A 22,786-nucleotide genomic window follows, 5' to 3' on the forward strand; every position below is an offset into this window, starting at 1 on the left:
GTGTGTGCGCCTGAGTGTGTATATCTAGTATTAGTTTAGTTTATTTCAAATATGTTAAAATAGCGAAACAAAACCAATAGGCAGTGGTTTACAGCAAAAAAATAGAAATAGACATTTTTAAAAAAACCAACATTAAAAACATATAATACACATATTTTCCTTCCATTCTCTTTTTTTCTTCCTCCTTTTTTTTACTTTCCTTTTTCAGGCATACAACAAACAATAAATGTCTAATGTTCAAATGTGTGTAGGATGAAGCTATGAGCTTCTAGTACTACCCCCCCCCCCCTTTTTTTTTTACCCTTTTTTAAAAACATGTTTTAAGACTCTATCAGTCACTTCCAAGCTTAAGAAGAGAACAACCCCCCCGCCCCCAAACAAACCTGAAACAAAGAGAATACAGAACATACAAACAAAACAAAAAACATCCAAAGATTTAAAACAACACGAGTGAATAATGGAAACATTATCCCAGTCCACCTCTATGTTCATCCTGTCTGTGGTTGTGTGTGTGTGTCTGTGTGTCTGTGTGTCTGTGTGTGTGTGTGTGTGTGTGTGTGTGTGTGTCTGTGTGTGTGTGTGTGTGTGCGTGTGTAATAAGTTCAGTTGAATCTAATATGAGGCTTAGACAGTCTGGTAGACTCACACTAAAGGACGTACACAGGTATTAATTTAGCTGTTGTATAAATAAAGACAAGTAGTGTTTTCTGAAATGAGACGAAATGAATTTAAAATAATATAACTCAAACTTTTATGACTTTGTGATTGACTGTGTGACAGATGGGAGGGGTCCAGAGCAGAGCTGCTTAATCCGGCCCAGGGCCAAAAAACTATCAGACGCAGCTTTCAGGAAGACGCTGTAGTGTGACACTGAAGCTGTTATGAGAACACCAGGTGAGTTTAGAGTTATGGAAATGATTAATGATGGATGATATAACCTGTCAGATGATCTGTGAATAAACATCTCCACATATACTTCTGAATGTGAAGCCAGCTGGTCACGTTTGCATCAATATTCCCTTATATTATATTATATTATATCATATTATATTATGGTATATTATATTATATCATTTTATATTATATTATATTATGATATGATATTATATTATATTATATTATATTATGGTATATTATATTATATTATATTATGGTATTTTATATTATATTATAGCTTAGCTAGCTTTAGCTAGTTTTAGCTTGCTGGATATATCAGGATCATTCTTCAGCTCTGTTATGATTACATGAAGTGTAACTGTTGAATCATGTTAGATAACAGATAGTTTACAGTCAGTATGAAGCTGTGTGATGTTCAGCTTCTTTCTAGCTGAGACATGAACTGCTAGCTTTGTTCTTCATTCATTCAGGTTGTGATTCACTTTCAACCAACAAGCAGATGGAGCTGATAGAAGTCGTATTATAATTATCATTATTATTATTATTATTATTCACCTCATTATGAGATGATTCAAATTGGTTAAAATGTGACTTAATGAAGGTTTTCATGTTAATTGTGGGAGCTTACAGTGTGGGCTATAATGCCCTCTTAAAAGACTCCAACAGAGAAAGAGCTGAGGGAGGCAGCAAAGGGCAGAAAACTTTACAGAGCTGGATTCAGACCAGCAGGTGAAGAAAACATGATCATGAAATCCTTTATGTAATTTCTGTATTCTAGTACATATTTATACATACAAGACTACATAAACCCTGCTCCAGTCTAAGTCCTGGGCTTCACCAGGAATCATTGAGTGAAGCTGTTGTCAGTGTTGATGAAAATTCAACTGGCTGCATTCAAGTGTTCAATTGTGTGAGTGCATTATTTACCAGTTCAACAGTTCTAATCATTTCAATTACTAACATTTGACTGAAGTAGAAGTACAATCAAATACTTGGTTTATGTTAAATTTCCAATATTTCAAATTTGATAACCCTACTTTTAGATCTTTACTTTTCATGATGAATATAATATCAACTCATAATCATCTGATTTCAATAGTTTATGTTTGAAGTTTGAATATTGTGGTTTTTACATGTTTGTAACTGTTTGCTCAGAGTTTGAATGTTTCCACAGTCTGCTGCTGTCCATAAGTAGTGAAATGAAGGACCATGTTAGGACCGTGGCAGTGTTCAACTCAAGAAGCAAAATCATGTTGCTGCTTAAACTAGTTACAAGAAACTGTAAGAGCAATAATATGCTAGCTTAATTATTTCATTAATCTTTAGAATTTAAAGTTGATTTGTGGTTAGTTAAACTGTGTTTTACACCGTTAAGATACATGTTGACAGGAGATACGTAAAATCAGGGTGGGGCCATTTTTTCCAGTTAGAGCAACAACCCCTCAAAATATCTGCTCACACTTGATTAGTGTGACTCAAAGTTTCAGAATATTTAGAAGTAAATTCCCTCTTTGAGTTTGGATCCCTCCACTGCAGCTCAGCAAGGAAACACTGAAGAAACACAAACATACTTACTTGATATGTGGAACTCAGACTGCTGAAGCCTCATATTAGTTTACACTCTGGAAGTCATTTTTACTCACAACAAGACTGTGGATTTTAAATTCCTGAAAACATTTACATTCTACACATTTGTGTTCAACAAATCCTGAAAATTATGAACCAAACATTTGAAACTTCACTGAAGAATTTGAATTTAATAAATAGAAATAAATCTACCAAAGCTACAGTCAGTGAACTCACCTCAGATACTTCAGTCTACAGTTTGGACTCTCCAGTCCAGCAGACAGACGCTTCACTGATGAATCAGACAGTTTGTTCTCACTCAGGTCCAGACGTGTCAGATGAGGGTTGGACTTCAGAGCTGAGGCCAAAACTTCACAGTGAGTCTCTGAGAGTCCACAGCCCTCAAGTCTGTAATGACACAAATATTACAACATATGTTATCATGAAAGAGGACACTTTATATTTACTTCATGCATTTGATGATCAAACAGTTTGACATTCACTATTCTGATGAACATTTGATCTTCACATCAGTGGTTCAGATCATCTTTTTAATATTTAAATCTTTGTTTTGTGAGGCATTTTATTCCTTTAATGGACAGTTGAGAGATAAACAGGAAACAAGAGGAGAGAGAGACAGAGAATGACATGCAACAAAGGTCCAGCACCAGAATCAAAGCACAGACCAGTAAGCTACCAGAACACTCCCAGTTCAGCTGATGCTGTCTCACTGTGCTTGAATGAAACAATCATTCTCATCACTCTCTCTCAGACCTGCACACTTTTAATCTTTGTTTAGCTTTAATCTTGCAGATGAAGGAGAGAACATGGAGTTACATTGAGGCTTCCATAATGTGCACAGTGTGTGTGTGTGATCTGATCCCATGTCTGTCTCCACTAAGTTAACATGAGGACATCTTGATTAGAAAAGCACTTTTACTGTCCACTATGTTTAATGTGACTGCAGGATATTTAGACTCAGTTCAGCTCAGTGAACAGTTCCAGTTGAGAAAGATCATCTCTCTTTGCTACCTGCTGCTGTCAGGTTCACATCCATAAGCAGCTACATTTACTGACTGTTCACAAACACTAATGAAACTAATGACCTGACAATATTACACCTGTACATCATTAAATATGAATGGATTCAATATTTAGATGTTTAGTTGTCCACTTTCTTTTCTGAGAATCTGAAAAACTGATTCAGCACAAACACAATGAACAAACCAATCAGGTTGAATTATTTGAACATGATGTCATCAGAAAGATGTTATCAGGGTATCAGCATTAAAATATAACATTGAGCTTTAATGTGTATCAGATCTCTTTAAACAGGCTGAATTCTGCCATTCTGCTCTTATATATTGATCAGACCTCTGTGCATTTCCTGCTACTACTCTTCTCTACACCAACAAGAGAGAAAACAGCTGAGAGTTTCTTTCTGTGAGCAACAGAATATCAGAAAGACTTCAGAACAACACCATGTAACACCACTTCCCTCTTTACAATAAAAAGATGAACTGATGAGAAATAAAAGACTCCATTGCTCGGTTCAACACACTCAGGGGTTTAGTCTCTATGACCAGTAGTTTACGGAGGCTAATGTTGGTTAACGTTAGCTAACTTTACATATTGATGTATAACTGACATTACTGAACCAGTTTGATGATTAGATGACTATTCTCTACTTCATTTGCACTGTATGTCCTTTAATGAGTTTAAATGCAAATCATTGTTTTATGTTCTATTTTAGTCTAGCATTTTATTTTATTTCTCTCTTTCTATTTTTCTGTACTGTGCTTTATTTTTAATAATTGGGATCTTTTTTTTAATTGTATTTTTTTATGTTTCCAGTTCTTACTGTCAAATGTTTGTTTTTATGTAAAACACATTGAGTTGACTCTGGGTATGAAATGATCTACATAAATAAAGCTGCCTGCCTTGATGCTACTAAACCACTGTCACAGTAACATACTCCATTTAATTACATTTATATAATAATAAAGTGTGTGTGTGTGTGTGTGTGTGTGTGTGTGTGTGTGTGTGTGTGTGTGTGTGTGTGTGTGTGTGCATGTGCATGTGCGTGTGTGTGTGTGTGTGTGTGTGTGTGTGTGTGTGAGTGTGTGACTGTGTGTGTGTGACTGTCTGTTTGTGTGTGTGTGTGTGTGTGTGTGTGTGTGTGTGTGTGTGAGTGTGTGTGTGTGTGTGTGTGTGTGTGTGTGTGTAATAAGTCCAGTTGAAGCTAATATGAGGCTTTGACAGTCTGGTAGACTCACACTTGATTAGTGTGACTCAAAGTTTCAGAATATTTAGAAGTAAATTCCCTCTTTGAGTTTGGATCCCTCCACTGCAGCTCAGCAAGGAAACACTGAAGAAACACAAACATACTTACTTGATATGTGGAACTCAGACTGCTGAAGCCTCATATTAGTTTACACTCTGGAAGTCATTTTTACTCACAACAAGACTGTGGATTTTAAATTCCTGAAAACATTTACATTCTACAGATTTGTGTTCAACAAATCCTGAAAATTATGAACCAAACATTTGAAACTTCACTGAAGAATTTGAATTTAATAAATAGAAATAAATCTACCAAAGCTACAGTCAGTGAACTCACATCAGAGTCTTCAGTCTACAGTTTGGACTCTCCAGTCCAGCAGACAGATGCTCCACTGATGAATCAGACAGTTTGTTGTAGCTCAGGTTCAGATGTGTCAGATGAGGGTTGGACTTCAGAGCTGAGGCCACAACTTCACAGTGAGTCTCTGAGAGTCCACAGTCCTGAAGTCTGTAATGACACAAATATTACAACATATGTTATCATGAAAGAGACACTTTATATTTACTTCATGCATTTGATGATCAAACAGTTTGACATTCACTATTTTGATGAACATTTGATCTTCACATCAGTGGTTCAGATCATCTTATTAATATTGAAATCTTTGTTTTTTGAGGCATTTTATTCCTTTAATGGACAGTTGAGAGATAAACAGGAAACAAGAGGAGAGAGAGACAGAGAATGACATGCAACAAAGGTCCAGCACCAGAATCAAAGCACAGACCAGTAAGCTACCAGAACACTCTCAGTTCAGCTGATGCTGTCTCACTGTGCTTGAATGAAACAATCATTCTCATCACTCTCTCTCAGACCTGCACACTTTTAATCTTTGTTTAGCTTTAATCTTGCAGATGAAGGAGAGAACATGGAGTTACATTGAGGCTTCCATAATGTGCACAGTGTGTGTGTGTGTGTGATCTGATCCCATGTCTGTCTCCACTAAGTTAACATGAGGACATCTTGATTAGAAAAGCACTTTTACTGTCCACTATGTTTAATGTGACTGCAGGATATTTAGACTCAGTTCAGCTCAGTGAACAGTTCCAGTTGAGAAAGACCATCTCTCTTTGCTACCTGCTGCTGTCAGGTTCACATCCATAAGCAGCTACATTTACTGACTGTTCACAAACACTAATGAAACTAATGACCTGACAATATTACACCTGAACATCATTAAATATGAATGTATTCAATATTTAGATGTTTAGTTGTCCACTTTCTTTTCTGAGAATCTGAAAAACTGATTCAGCACAAACACAATGAACAAACCAATCAGGTTGAATTATTTGAACATGATGTCATCAGAAAGATGTTATCAGGGTATCAGCATTAAAATATAACATTGAGCTTTAATGTGTATCAGATCTCTTTAAACAGGCTGAATTCTGCCATTCTGCTCTTATATATTGATCAGACCTCTGTGCATTTCCTGCTACTACTCTTCTCTACACCAACAAGAGAGAAAACAGCTGAGAGTTTCTTTCTGTGAGCAACAGAATATCAGAAAGACTTCAGAACAACACCATGTAACACCACTTCCCTCTTTACAATAAAAAGATGAACTGATGAGAAATAAAAGGCTCCATTGCTCGGTTCAACACACTCAGGGGTTTAGTCTCTATGACCAGTAGTTTACGGAGGCTAATGTTGGTTAACGTTAGCTAACTTTACATATTGATGTATAACTGACATTACTGAACCAGTTTGATGATTAGATGACTGTTCTCTACTTCATTTGCACTGTATGTCCTTTAATGATTTTAAATGCAAATCATTGTTTTATGTTCTATTTTAGTCTAGCATTTTATTTTATATACTTATTTCTATGTTTCTGTACTGTGTTTTATTTTTTTAATAATTGGGTTCTTTTTTAATTGTATGTTTTAATGTTTCCAATTCTTACTGTCAAATGTTTGTTTTTATGTAAAACACATTGAGTTGACTCTGGGTATGAAATGATCTACATAAATAAAGCTGCCTGCCTTGATGCTACTAAACCACTGTCACAGTAACATACTCCATTTAATTACATTAAAATAGTAATCAAGTGTGTGTGTGTGTGTGTGTGTGTGTGTGTGTGTGTGTGTGTCTCTGTCTGTCTGTCTCTGTGTGTGTGTGTGTGTGTGTGTGTGTGTGTGTGTGTGTGTGTGTGTGTGTGTGTGTGTCTGGGTGTGTGTGTGTGTGTGTGTGTGTGTAATAAGTCCAGTTGAAGCTAATATGAGGCTTTGACAGTCTGGTAGACTCACACTTGATTAGTGTGACTCAAAGTTTCAGAATATTTAGAAGTAAATTCCCTCTTTGAGTTTGGATCCCTCCACTGCAGCTCAGCAAGGAAACACTGAAGAAACACAAACATACTTACTTGATATGTGGAACTCAGACTGCTGAAGCCTCATATTAGTTTACACTCTGGAAGTCATTTTTACTCACAACAAGACTGTGGATTTTAAATTCCTGAAAACATTTACATTCTACACATTTGTGTTCAACAAATCCTGAAAATTATGAACCAAACATTTGAAACTTCACTGAAGAATTTGAATTTAATAAATAGAAATAAATATACCAAAGCTACAGTCAGTGAACTCACTTCAGAGTCTTCAGTCTACAGTTTGGACTCTCCAGTCCAGCAGATAGACGCTTCACTGATGAATCAGACAGTTTGTTGTTACTCAGGTTCAGATGTGTCAGATGAGGGTTGGACTTCAGAGCTGAGGCCAAAACTTCACAGTGAGTCTCTGAGAGTCCACAGTCCTTTAGTCTGTAATGACACAAATATTACAACATATGTTATCATGAAAGAGACATTTTATATTTACTTCATGCATTTGATGATCAAACAGTCTGACATTCACTATTTTGATGAACATTTGATCTTCACATCAGTGGTTCAGATCATCTTTTTAATATTTAAATCTTTGTTTTGTGAGGCATTTTATTCCTTTAATGGACAGTTGAGAGATAAACAGGAAACAAGAGGAGAGAGAGACAGAGAATGACATGCAACAAAGGTCCAGCACCAGAATCAAAGCACAGACCAGTAAGCTACCAGAACACTCCCAGTTCAGCTGATGCTGTCTCACTGTGCTTGAATGAAACAATCATTCTCATCACTCTCTCTCAGACCTGCACACTTTTAATCTTTGTTTAGCTTTAATCTTGCAGATGAAGGAGAGAACATGGAGTTACATTGAGGCTTCCATAATGTGCACAGTGTGTGTGTGTGATCTGATCCCATGTCTGTCTCCACTAAGTTAACATGAGGACATCTTGATTAGAAAAGCACTTTTACTGTCCACTATGTTTAATGTGACTGCAGGATATTTAGACTCAGTTCAGCTCAGTGAACAGTTCCAGTTGAGAAAGATCATCTCTCTTTGCTACCTGCTGCTGTCAGGTTCACATCCATAAGCAGCTACATTTACTGACTGTTCACAAACACTAATGAAACTAATGACCTGACAATTTTACACCTGAACATCATTAAATATGAATGGATTCAATATTTAGATGTTTAGTTGTCCACTTTCTTTTCTGAGAATCTGAAAAACTGATTCAGCACAAACACAATGAACAAACCAATCAGGTTGAATTATTTGAACATGATGTCATCAGAAAGATGTTATCAGGGTATCAGCATTAAAATATAACATTGAGCTTTAATGTGTATCAGATCTCTTTAAACAGGCTGAATTCTGCCGTTCTGCTCTTATATATTGATCAGACCTCTGTGCATTTCCTGCTACTACTCTTCTCTACACCAACAAGAGAGAAAACAGCTGAGAGTTTCTTTCTGTGAGCAACAGAATATCAGAAAGACTTCAGAACAACACCATGTAACACCACTTCCCTCTTTACAATAAAAAGATGAACTGATGAGAAATAAAAGGCTCCATTGCTCGGTTCAACACACTCAGGGGTTTAGTCTCTATGACCAGTAGTTTACGGAGGCTAATGTTGGTTAACGTTAGCTAACTTTACATATTGATGTATAACTGACATTACTGAACCAGTTTGATGATTAGATGACTATTCTCTACTTCATTTGCACTGTATGTCCTTTAATGATTTTAAATGCAAATCATTGTTTTATACTCTATTTTAGTCTAGCATTTTATTTTATATACTTATTTCTATGTTTCTGTACTGTGTTTTATTTTTTTAATAATTGGGTTCTTTTTTTAAATTATATGTTTTAATGTTTCCAATTTTTAGTATAATTGGGTTTTTAATTTTTTAATTGTATGTTTTTATGTTTCCAATTCTTACTGTCAAATGTTTGTTTTTATGTAAAACACATTGAGTTGACTCTGGGTATGAAATGATCTACATAAATAAAGCTGCCTGCCTTGATGCTACTAAACCACTGTCACAGTAACACACTCCATTTAATTACATTTATATAATAATAAAGTGTCTGTGTGTGTGTGTGTGTGTGTGTGTGTGTGTGTGTGTGTGTGTGTAATAAGTCCAGTTGAAGCTAATATGAGGCTTTGACAGTCTGGTAGAGTCACACTTGATTAGTGTGACTCAAAGTTTCAGAATATTTAGAAGTAAATTCCCTCTTTGAGTTTGGATCCCTCCACTGCAGCTCAGCAAGGAAACACTGAAGAAACACAAACATACTTACTTGATATGTGGAACTCAGACTGCTGAAGCCTCATATTAGTTTACACTCTGGAAGTCATTTTTACTCACAACAAGACTGTGGATTTTAAATTCCTGAAAACATTTACATTCTACACATTTGTGTTCAACAAATCCTGAAAATTATGAACCAAACATTTGAAACTTCACTGAAGAATTTGAATTTAATAAATAGAAATAAATCTACCAAAGCTACAGTCAGTGAACTCACTCCAGAGTCTTCAGTCTACAGTTTGGACTCTCCAGTCCAGCAGACAGACGCTTCACTGATGAATCAGACAGTTTGTGGATACTCAGGTTCAGATCTGTCAGATGAGGGTTGGACTTCAGAGCTGAGGCCAAAACTTCACAGTGAGTCTCTGAGAGTCCACAGCCCCAAAGTCTGTAATGACACAAATATTACAACATATGTTATCATGAAAGAGACACTTTATATTTACTACGGCATGCAGGGGGATCAAGTTATCGTGAAGCCAGTGACGTTGCCGCCTTTTGTTCCTTTCTCTGCTGAGTCAAGCCCTGGCTCCAAATTGGATGCCAGATTAAAAATCCAGCTAGCTCGACTACAGTTGGAAAAGGAGGAGCGGGAGCGCGAACGCGAGTATCAGCTGCAGCTTAAGAGGCTGGAGGCAGACACTGCTGTCAGGCTGCGACAGGTGGAGGTGCAGCTCTGTCATCTGAGGTCCAAGCTACATTAGGCCCAACTTTCTCCTTTGATGTAAGCAAACATATTTCTTTAGTCCCTACGTTTCGCGAAGCAGAGGTTGAATCATACTTTGGTGCGTTTGAGCGTATTGCCGCTGCATTACGCTGGCCGGCAGATGTATGGGCTATTTTGCTGCAGTGTAAGTTGACAGGCAGGGCTCAGGAGGCTTGTTCATCGTTGTCAGTGGAAGATGGGCTAGACTATGAGCAGGTTAAAGGCGCTATTCTGCGTGCTTATGAGCTTGTGCCGGAAGCTTACAGACAGCGTTTTCGCGGTCTCAGGAAAGCCCAGAACCAGACTCATCTTGACTTTGCCAGAGAGAAGGGGATGCTGTTTGACAGGTCGTGTGCGGCATGTAAAGCTAGAGATCTTGCTTCGGTACGGGAGTTAATGCTGTTGGAGGAGTTCAAGAACTGTGTTTCCGAGCGGACTGCTGTGTATTTGAACGAACAGAAGGTGACCACTCTGCAGCAGGCTGCCACCCTGGCAGACGAATTCATGTTAACGCATAAGAACATGTTTGATAGGCGTGAACCTACCGATCGTGAGTGGTCTCCAAGGCCTAGATCACCGGTGCCCAGTGCTGAGGGTTCCACCTCCCCAAGTCTGAGAGAAAGTGTTTTTTTTGCCATAAAACCGGTCACTTAATCGCCAACTGCACTGCCTGGAAACATAATCAGGGGGCCCCATTAAAACCGAAAGGGGTGGGGCTGATCAAAACCTCCCTCAGTGGCACCTCCAACCTGTCTGGGGTACCCGACGACTGTTTTAAGCCGTTTACTTTCTCCTGTTACGTGTCTGCCACAGGAAAGCCAGAGGACCAGCGTCTGGTTAGGGTTTTGCGTGACACTGCCTGTTCTCAATCACTTATACTTGCCAGTGTCTTGCCTACAGCTGCCAAATCTGATGTGAGTGCTGTGGTCGTAAGAGGGATCGAAATGGGTTTTGTTCCTGCACCCGTACATCGTGTACATGTAAAATCTGGTCTAGCCACTGGTTTTTTCCCTGTTGGTGTCCATTCCTGTTTTCCCATCGAAGACATAGACTTCATCATGGGAAATGACATAGCTGGTGGTAAAGTTTATCCTGTGCCCGAGGTTGTCACCGAACCTGAGTCTAAGCAGGAGGGTCAACTCAAACAGCACCCTGGTGCCTTAGCGGACGTGTTGCCCTCTGGTGACATTTCAGTAAACTGCAGGTTGAAGGAATCGGAGAAGGCAACTGAACCTGTGGTTACTCCTGCAACCCCCTTGCCCCTGAACCCTAAGGCGCTCATCACTGCACAGGCAGCTGACCCTTTGCTTGTGTGTGCAAACTCTGAGGGGGGTGATGTGATGTTTTCTGGACAGCAGTATGGCAGGCTGCCATTTCAGAGTTTCTGTCTTTGGTGTTACATGCTGTGTGGTGTTTGGTGCTATCTGACTGAGATGTTGATTGTGACCATGTTTTTGCTATTGCCAGGTCTCTACTCTGCAGTGCCCCAGTACTGGCTGCACCCAAACTTCTCTGGGCCTTTAGGCTCGAGGTGGATGCTCGTGCCCTTGGGGTGGTGCTCGTCAGGCTGGTGTGGTGTCACCTGGTGTGCAAGCTTTATTGCTGTTATTTTGTTAGGGCATCCTGTGGGATGTTGTTTCGTGGGAGGTGGGGTTGATTTTTATGGGTGGGGGTGTTACGTGCCGTGTGGTTTCTGTGGTTTCTTGCTTGTTCCTTTTCTGCAGGTACCGCCCCTTTTCTCCCCACTGATTGGCATCAGCTGTGGCTCATCAGGCTAACAGCTTAAGAACCCTGTGGAGCTGATGCCAGGACCGGCAGTTGGTTTCTGAGCTGTGTGCTGAACTGAGCTGTGTGCGTGTTCCTGGTGTTCCTGGTGTTGCTGGTGTTGCTGTCCAGCGGTCCAGCGGTGTGGTTTGTCTGCCACTCATTGATCGGTTTCCCTTGTTGTTTTTGGAAGCTCGTCTTTAGTTGATCGTTAATAAATTGAGTTTTTGGTTTGGATCTCTTGTGTTTTGGTATATTTTTGTTTGTGTTGTTTTGTCTGTTACGTCCCAACCCCTAGACACAATCGGGGTCGTAACAACAATGAACAAACCAATCAGGTTGAATTATTTGAACATGATGTCATCAGAAAGATGTTATCAGGGTATCAGCATTAAAATATAACATTGAGCTTTAATGTGTATCAGATCTCTTTAAACAGGCTGAATTCTGCCATTCTGCTCTTATATATTGATCAGACCTCTTTGCATTTCCTGCTACTACTCTTCTCTACACCAACAAGAGAGAAAACAGCTGAGAGTTTCTTTCTGTGAGCAACAGAATATCAGAAAGACTTCAGAACAACACCATGTAACACCACTTCCCTCTTTACAATAAAAAGATGAACTGATGAGAAATAAAAGGCTCCATTGCTCGGTTCAACACACTCAGGGGTTTAGTCTCTATGACCAGTAGTTTATGGAGGCTAATGTTGGTAAACGTTAGCTAACTTTACATATTGATGTATAACTGACATTACTGAACCAGTTTGATGATTAGATGACTATTCTCTACTTCATTTGCACTGCATGTCCTTTAATGATTTTTTTATTATGTTTTATGGTTTTTATTACTAATATTATATGTAAACTTTGAGTGCCACTGGACTGCTGCCTGGATGAGTACATGATTTATTTCCAGTGTTCAAAAGTCACCCTGATCATATTCTGGTTTTGATAATTGCACTAACACTAACTAAATAACTTTTACTTTTGCAGTATTAAGTTCATCTTACTGGTCAGTATCAAGTGTGACAGGAGATGTAAGCAGACACACACACAGAGCACAAGGCAGTACAACATGCACTACACTACAGCCCTTTACACACATACACTGTGTTCACACACACATACACACACACACACACACACACACACACACACACACACACACACACACACACACACACACACACACACACACACACCTCTGCCTGCATTTGAGCAGTATAGTAAGAGTGTCAATATATTGAAGTTATTATATTATTTTCATGTAGCCTTGAGCTGTTGCATTGTTTAATCTGCTGAGCTTACGGATGATTAAAGGGAACTATGTTGCACTAATTAATAAGGGTTTTTATAAGTGATAAGAAGTGAATGCTTGCATTGTCTTGTCAGAGTCACACCACTGTACCAAAAAACACAAGGTAACTTGAAGTGGAAAAGTACGGAGAGTGAAAAGATGACCTTTAATGTGTTCTCAGCAAGTATTAGGAAGTAGGATGTTTGTCTCTTAACAGTTGTGTTTCAGGTTGGGCTCTAAGGCGTCACAACAACGGATGCAGTCAGATATCACGAGGAGAAGGAATGACACGTCTTGAGCCAATCAGAAGAGGACGCCGCCTTGCGTTACACCTATTGCTCTGTACGCTGTATAACACTGGGTCAGGAAGAGATAGTCAGTCAGACTTCATGAACTGATGAACACTCTGTTGCTTGTCAGGGATACTATAAGTCAGACCCAGAGCTCTGTAATATTGCACATTCTACTGGTGTTAAAAATAAAACTGATTGTTTTGAACTAAAATGCTTCTCCTTCTATTTCATTAAAAGAATACGCGAGGACAAACTGACCATTTAAATGCAAATCATTGTTTTATGTTCTATTTTAATCTAGAATTTTATTTTCTTTCTCTCTTTCTATTTTTCTGTACGATGTCTCATTTTTTTAATAATTGGGATCTTTTTTAATTGTATGTTTTAATGTTTCCAATTTTTACGATAATTGGGTTTTTAATTTTTTTATTGTATTTTTTTATGTTTCCAATTCTTACTGTCAAATGTTAAAACACATTGAGTTGACTCTGGGTATGAAATGATCTACATAAATAAAGCTGCCTTCCTTGATGCTACTAAACCACTGTCACAGTAACATACTCCATTTAATTACATTTAAATAATAATTAAGTGTGTGTGTGTGTGTGTGTGTGTGTGTGTGTGTGTGTGTGTGTGTGTGTGTGTGTGTAATAAGTCCAGTTGAAGCTAATATGAGGCTTTGACAGTCTGGTAGAGTCACACTTGATTAGTGTGACTCAAAGTTTCAGAATATTTAGAAGTAAATTCCCTCTTTGAGTTTGGATCCCTCCACTGCAGCTCAGCAAGGAAACACTGAAGAAACACAAACATACTTACTTGATATGTGGAACTCAGACTGCTGAAGCCTCATATTAGTTTACACTCTGGAAGTCATTTTTACTCACAACAAGACTGTGGATTTTAAATTCCTGAAAACATTTACATTCTACACATTTGTGTTCAACAAATCCTGAAAATTATGAACCAAACATTTGAAACTTCACTGAAGAATTTGAATTTAATAAATAGAAATAAATCTACCAAAGCTACAGTCAGTGAACTCACTCCAGAGTCTTCAGTCTACAGTTTGGACTCTCCAGTCCAGCAGACAGACGCTTCACTGATGAATCAGACAGTTTGTTGAGACTCAGGTCCAGATCTGTCAGATGAGGGTTGGACTTCAGAGCTGAGGCCAAAACTTCACAGTGAGTCTCTGAGAGTCCACAGCCCCAAAGTCTGTAATGACACATATATTACAACATATGTTATCATGAAAGAGGACACTTTATATTTACTTCAGGGTTGTCAAACTCATTTTAGCTTAATGGCCACATACAACCCACTTTGATCTCAGGTGGGCCAAATCAGTAAAACCATTGCATAATAACCTATAATAATAAATATTATAACTTTACTATAATAAACTATCTATTTACAAATGAAAAACGAGGGTAATATCAACAATCTCAGCCTTCAAGTGCATCAATAAAGTACTAGGTGTCAAATCCACATCATTCATGTGCTTGTGAGTGAACCTGGAACACAGTTTTGTTTTATAGATGCTAATCAAAAAAAAGGTTTGTTCACATTAGATAAGTTGTCCCAAACATGCAATAAAGAACAAAAACTGCCAATTTGGGGTTACTCTGGTCACAAATACTGATAAAGTGTGTCCAAGACCACCAAGCAACTCAGTTATCTCACATCATCTCAGTGAGAAAACTGGAATTAGCTTTCTGTAAGTTTCATACTTTGCAAAGTTAACCAGAGGGCCGAAGTGGAACTCTTGGCGGGCCAATTCTGGCCCACGGTCCATATGTTCGACAACTCTGATTTACTTCATGTATTTGATGATCAAACAGTCTGACATTCACTATTTTGATGAACATTTGATCTTCACATCAGTGGTTCAGATCATCTTTTTAATATTGAAATCTTTGTTTTGTGAGGCATTTTATTCCTTTAATGGACAGTTGAGAGATAAACAGGAAACAAGAGGAGAGAGAGACAGAGAATGACATGCAACAAAGGTCCAGCACCAGAATCAAAGCACAGACCAGTAAGCTACCAGAACACTCCCAGTTCAGCTGATGCTGTCTCACTGTGCTTGAATGAAACAATCATTCTCATCACTCTCTCTCAGACCTGCACACTTTTAATCTTTGTTTAGCTTTAATCTTGCAGATGAAGGAGAGAACATGGAGTTACATTGAGGCTTCCATAATGTGCACAGTGTGTGTGTGTGTGATCTGATCCCATGTCTGTCTCCACTAAGTTAACATGAGGACATCTTGATTAGAAAACCACTTTTACTGTCCACTATGTTTAATGTGACTGCAGGATATGTAGACTCAGTTCAACTGGGTATAACATTGGTATACAAAGTGGGGGCACAAAACAAGGGGTCTGGTTGGTCCTCCGCCAAAAAAATGTTTTCAATTTGAATACCATTTCTTGTATTTCTACATACATTGAGGGACTATGGTGATAAATCCAGGAAATAATGAAGTTGGTCATGATGATATCTTCTGCCAGAAAGTATAGTACTAAAATATGTATAAGAAAAAGGCCGATAGTCAGGACTTAACACAATCATCTTATTTTACTTGTTGTTTAATTGTTTTATGATTTAAATGATTTGCATCATACATCTTTGTGCTTCTGCTGCTTCTCCCTGTCTCACCCTCTTTGTCTTGAGGCAGCTCCACCTCATCTGTCCTCTGATATGAAAGCAATCGAGTTATGATCATATTGAACCATTGGTGTGTGAGTCTAACATTAGACTAGCAGTCAGAGAGTCGACCAATCCTTTTTTCCACTTGTTACTGTTATAATAGCGTGTTAGTCATTAAGTTTCATTTGTGGAAAAAATAAGAAAGAGAAAACTTTTACCTATTTGTGAAGATTTCACTATTTTGTTCATATGTTGACGACTTTAAGAACAGGTCCAGACAGAAACCACCTACCTAGACTGGTCAAATCTGGACTGAATTATCTCAGAGGCCAAAGTCTCTTTAAAACACAGCATCACAACTGTGACAGCTTTAGTGTATTTATGAAAATGCAATAAAAGCAGATTTCACTGTTGTTGTTTTTTTCATATGTAGACCAATTTAGACCATGCAGGGATAGATGAAAAAACTGAAATCTGCCTTTATTGCATTTTCACAAACAGGTGAAAGTTTTCCCTTTGTTATTTTTTTCCACAAATGAAATAAAGCTTTAACACAAATGTGAAAGTGTGTCTCAGAAAACAGCTCTACCTAATGACTAACACGCTATTATAACAGTAAAAAGTGACTTCAGGTAACTTCGGCCCTAACCCTACACTGATTTATAATATTAATCACATCTGGACTTACCGAGCCTTTCTGCAGTTCCTCACAGCTGGGATCAGTCTCCGTCGTCCCTCCTCTGATGTGTTGTACTCCTGCAGCTTCAACTCATCCAGAACCTCCTCTGACATCTGCAGCATGTAGGCCAGAGCTGAGCACTGGAGCTCAGAGAGTTTCTTCTCTGATCTGTTCTCTGACTTCAGGAACTGTTGGATCTCCTGATGTACTGAGCGGTCGTTCATCTCCATCAGACAGTGGAAGATGTTGATGCTTCTGTCAGGAGAGATATCCTTACTGTTCATCTTCTTCAGGTTGTTGATGACTCTCTGAATGGTTTCTGGACTGTTGTCTGTCTGACCCAGCAGGCCTCCTAAGAGACTCTGGTTGGACTCCAGAGAGAGGCCATGAAGGAAGCGGACAAACAGGTCCAGGTGGCCATTTTTACTTCTGAGAGATTTCTCCATGACTCTCTTCAGGAAGTCATCCAGAGATGAGTAACTGTAGTCTTCTCCCAGGAAGTCCTTCAGTACCTTTGTCTTCCTGCTGGTGTAACAGTGGTACATGTAGACTGCAGCCAGAAACTCCTGAATGCTCAGATGAACAAAGCTGTAGACTGATTTCTGGAAGATCACACTCTCTCTTTTGAAGATCTCTGTACAAACTCCTGATAACACTGAGGCCTCTGTGACATCAAGACCACACTGCTCCAGGTCTTCTTGGTAGAACATGATGTTTCCTTTCTCCAGTTGTTCAAACGCCAGCCTCCCCAGCTTCAGAAGAAGGTTCCTGTCAGCCTCCGTCAGCTCCTGTGGACTCGTCTCATGTCCCTCATCATACTTGTTCTTCTTCCTCTTTGTCTGAACCAGCAGGAAGTGTGAGTACATGTCAGTCAGGGTCTTGGGCAGCTCTCCTCTCTGGTCTGGAGTCAACATGTGGTCCAGAACTGTAGCAGTGATCCAGCAGAAGACTGGGATGTGACACATGATGTGGAGGCTCCTGGATGTCTTGATGTGTGAGATGATTCTGCTGGACTGCTCTTCATCACTGAATCTCCTCTTGAAGTACTCCTCCTTCTGGTCGTCAGTGAAGCCTCGTACTTCTGTAAACCTGCTAACACATGAAGGAGGGATCTGATTGGCTGATGCAGGTCGGGAAGTTATCCAGATGAGAGCCGAGGGAAGCAGCGTCCCCTTGATGAGGTTTGTCAGCAGCACGCTGACTGATGACTTCTGTGTGACATCAGACACAACCTCACTGTTGTTGAAATCCAGTGAAAGTCTGCTTTCATCCAGGCCGTCAAAGATGAACAAAACTTTACAGCCAGCGAGCTTCTCTGCTGTGAGCTTCTGTAATGTTGGATAGAAAACACGGATCAGCATGAGCAGACTGTACTGCTCATCTTTGATCAAGTTCAGAGACCTGAACGAGAACAGAATCAGCAGGCTGATATCTTGGTTGTTGGAGCGCTGTGCCCAGTCCAGAGTGAACTTCAGCACTGAGAAGGTTTTTCCAACGCCAGCGACGCCGTTCATCAGAACCACTCTGATGTGTTTCTGTTGGTCAGGTAAGACTTTAAAGATGTCCTGACACCTGATTGGAGCGTCATGGAGGGTCTTCATCTTGGAAGCTGTTTCAAGCTGCCTCACCTCATGTTGGGTATTAACCTCTTCACTCTGTCCCTCTGTGATGTGGACCTCAGTGAAGATGCTGATGAGGAAGGTTTTAGTTTCTGCTTCATCAGTTCCTTGAGTCACACATTCACATGTGCTGCTCAGACTGATCTGATGTTCATCTAAAACCTCCTGCAGACCACTTTCTGCTGAAAGAGAAGAAAAAAGGTAGAATGAAACAGAAATCAGTGTGAGTGTTAATGTTCAGTAGGATAGAGGAGGTAGATTCCTGTTTTCAGAGATGATGACATCAGCAGACAGATCTTCAGTCTTACTTTGTACAGTGCTGGTCTGACTGTCTGTCTGCAGTCCAGGTCTGGTTCTGGATCTTTCTGCACACTGGGGACAGGAGGAGTCTCCTGATGAAGCAGACTGGTCCCAGTATGAGGTGATGCACTGTCTGCAGAACCAGTGTCCACAGCTGGTAGAGACTGGATCCTTCAGGACGTCCTGACACAAAGAACAGCAGGACAGCTGCTCCTCCACAGAAACAGCCCTCCTCTTCCTCTCTCTGTGGACATGAACACATTCTTTATGTCACATGACATTAGTGGAGGCCAACCGACAGCTCACAAGCTGCATGCAGCTCTTTCCCCACATAAACAGTCCAGACTGTCAGTATTTACACACTTACACACTTTCTGTTCTTCAGACTCTGAGATTCAACACATTCAATTTAAAATTAGATAATATATAGTAAGATTACAAGAGTTCAACAGTAACTAAACAAAGAAGAAGAAGAAGAAGAAGACTGTAAGCTAGTAAACATGGATGTAAACAATGCAGGATTTAAAATAGATGTTTGATGAGGAGGGAAGTGGATTCAACACACTAGTTAGACCACAAGGAGACACACAATGTGTTTTGGTAAGTAAGTCAATGTGAACATGACTTTAGTCTGTTAGAAAACTCCACAGGCTCCTTTAAGATACTCTGATCCATTAAAAGTCAGGAACAATAAGCAGGAGGAAACTGAGCCAAACAGAAAAGTCCACTAGTGAAAAATAACAGACTGCTGCTCTTTTGTGTTGTGCTGCTGAACAGAGAGCTCTGCTAAATATCTTCATAATGCATCTTTTCATGAGTGTTTCTCTCTCTCTGTTTCTGCTATAGTCTCTCTCCCTCTGTGTGAGTGTGATACAACACTCTGACACATTTGACTTTTCCCAAACGTTAAACATCAGACTCAGTTTCCTCTGCTGCAGTGGTCAGTCTGCAGTGATAAATCAGCTGCAGCAGGCTGTTTCTATACATTTACATGACCTCCTCCCATATTTAGTGTCTTTGAACAGGAACACGTTAAGACACAGTCTGTATTACATGAGACCAAACATTGTACCTGCTGCTGCAGTCCTTTAGTAAATAAGGACAGACACAGTTTGACTTGTTAGTAAATCCAATACCAACCCTGTCTCTGTCTCTGTACAGGGACACACAAAGATATAAAAAACTCTGAAGTGAAAACCAGGATGAAAATACAAACTGAACTAATGAAACAAGGAACAGGTGGGAAGATACAAGAGCAGTCTGTGAGCTGATAGGCTGACAGAAACACTGAGAGCAGAGCAGGAACACAGGAGGGAAACACAAAGCAACAAGAAAACCAAAACCTGAAAATACAACAAAGGGCATTTTTCAGTGTTGCATAAATCAGACCATTATTATCAGACTCTGACTCAGAACGTTTCATTCATGCCTTCATTTGTTCCCATCTTTACTTCTACAATGTCCTTTCCACCTGCCTTAAAGCTCCCTGGTTCATCTTCAGCTCATATAAAATGCAGCAGCTGGGCTGATAACTAGGACTTTCTACAAACTCACAGAATTATTAAACAAATATTGTTGCAATGTAGATTATCAAATGATATTAAACTGAATCATCTTCAGGTCAGTTTACAGTAGAAACAGTCTCTTACTTTGTGTCTGAGGGTCCAGGTTCATTACTGAAGACTGGAGGAGTATCTCTAGACCGGTCACTCTTCATAGACAGACAGCTGGATATTACAGACTCTGCTCCGTCCTCCTCTTCCTCCTCTTTCTTCATCTTCTGGAGTCTGAGAGGTAAACCAGTAACACTGGACACACACACACATACACAGTATAATAAACCCAGTCCTGCCTCTCAACTTAGTAGCTTCTTATTAGTTGACATGACTTTAACTACAACCATGTGTGTTTTCTAGTCATCACAAAGAGAAACTTTGACTCTGGTTTAAATTCAGTAATTCATTTCAGTGAGTTTTCCAGTTCATCACTTACAGTCATGTTCCAGAATATCTATTGAAGTAAAAACATTTAACTAAGTGAATGAATTCTCTCTAATTACTTCAATAAAAACTAAATTAAACAGTAATAATGGATCTCATCTTATTAGTTAGTGTTTTTCCTCCTGGTTCTTTTCATCTGTCTGCTGCTTTTAAAGGTGATGAGAGGAGATCACATGATTGATCATCACTGAACTTCATGCCAACTCTATCTGATGATTTTGAATTTATAATATTAATAATGTATTCAGTCTCAACAATCAGTGCAGACAGTTCAGGAATATAACAGCAGCAGTAAGACTCCTGACATACAAACACATGCTGTGTACTGTGCACACTTTACAGAGGTCCATTATAACAGCAATCAGTGACAGTGGTTTAGAGAGAGTCAGTGAGCAGCACCATTAATACTATTTATAAAATAACTTGTTATGATCGGCTCTTTAATGCATCCAGATGAACACATTAAACCTGACAGTCCTAATGTTCATATAATCATTGATTTACTGACACTTAAACTAAAGACACTGCTGCTGATGCTGGACTGTCACATTAACTTGTTCATGTCTACAAAGAAAACTAAACTATCTGACCTCTGCAACTTAACCTGTATTAAATATTGGTTCAAGCTACTAATAAATATTTCAGAACAGCATCAAACACTCTTTCCACTAAATGAAAGATATAAACAAAGAAATAATGCAGTCAATCAAATGATATTAAACTGAATCATCTTCAGGTCAGTTTACAGTAGAAACAGTCTCTTACTTTGTGTCTGATGGTCCAGGTTCATTACTGAAGTGTGGAGGTGATTGTTTAGACCAGTCACTCTTCATAGACGGACAGCTGGATATTACAGACTCTGCTCCGTCCTCCTCTTCCTCCTCTTTCTTCATCTTCTGGAGTCTGAGAGGTAAACCAGTAACACTGGAGACACACACACATACACAGTATAATAAACCCAGTCCTGCCTCTCAACTTAGTAGCTTCTTATTAGTTGACATGACTTTAACTACAACCATGTGTGTTTTCTAGTCATCACTGTAGCGGCTTTCCAGTACCTTTTAAAAAGTCTCTGGTGAGGCAGAATAGGTTTAGTATTTGAATGACACGCTGCTGCTGTTCCATGAGAAGCACACTGAGTCCAAAACAAGTTTCAGAGTATTAATGAATGAAATGAATAAATACTACAGCGGCTTTACACGCGCCCATAGGATGTTATGTGTGTATCAGAGCAAACAAACAGCGATAATAAAAAGCGGTCAACAAAAATTACGGCTACCTAGACTCGCCTCCCTCTCCAGTGCAGGTGAACCAGTAACACTGGAGACACACACACATACACAGTATAATAAACCCAGTCCTGCCTCTCAACTTAGTAGCTTCTTATTAGTTGACATGACTTTAACTACAACCATGTGTGTTTTCTAGTCATCACAAAGAGAAACTACATGTTCCTGTAAAACCAGTTGTAGCACAAATGCAACCCCTATAATAAATTCTTATGATAAAAATAAAGATTATGAACAGTGCTAAATCTGTATTATGATAATTTAGTTTCTTCAAATGTTTCAAAATGCTTCAACAGACAATAAAACCACAACAGATTACATAAAAGTAAAGACAGTAAAGTTACTATTAAGGCAGAGCAGTGCTGAGGTCGATCAACAACAAATAATATATTATTATATTACAGAGATAAATATGTGTGCAGTTGTTCTTGTGCTGCAGTGTTTCAGATCACCTCTTATCTCAAACACACTTTTCTTGAATGTGAGGACGCAGAAACCAGGAAAAGAAAAACAGGAAACAACTTTTGAAGATGTTGAACGAACAATTTCACATTATTCTGACACACTTTAATCAACTAAACAATGAATGTGATAAATAATCATCAGATTGATCAATAATGACAGTAATCATTATTTACAGTCCTGATATTAACACTCACCTGCCTCAGACTTGCTGTTTTCCTCCTTCTGCTCTACTGACTGTGAAATGGCGTCTAAATGGACTTTCACCTTTATT

At 39.1% G+C, this 22,786-nt stretch overlaps 1 protein-coding gene across 1 annotated transcript; it reads right to left on the reverse strand.

Annotated features, from left to right (window-relative positions):
• Positions 1-833: 833 nt before the first annotated feature.
• Positions 834-18,134, reverse strand: LOC128373246 (NLR family CARD domain-containing protein 3-like; the record flags this gene model as incomplete). Its single annotated transcript, XM_053333537.1, has 4 exons — positions 834-876; positions 9,717-9,836; positions 14,555-14,725; positions 16,852-18,134. Coding segments are annotated over 4 exons (1,617 nt in total), but the record flags the coding sequence as incomplete, so codon positions are not given.
• Between the last annotated feature and the right edge of the window lie 4,652 nt (positions 18,135-22,786).

This window comes from Scomber japonicus, chromosome 14, assembly GCF_027409825.1.
Source record: "Scomber japonicus isolate fScoJap1 chromosome 14, fScoJap1.pri, whole genome shotgun sequence".
Classification (NCBI taxonomy): Eukaryota; Metazoa; Chordata; class Actinopteri; order Scombriformes; family Scombridae; genus Scomber; species Scomber japonicus.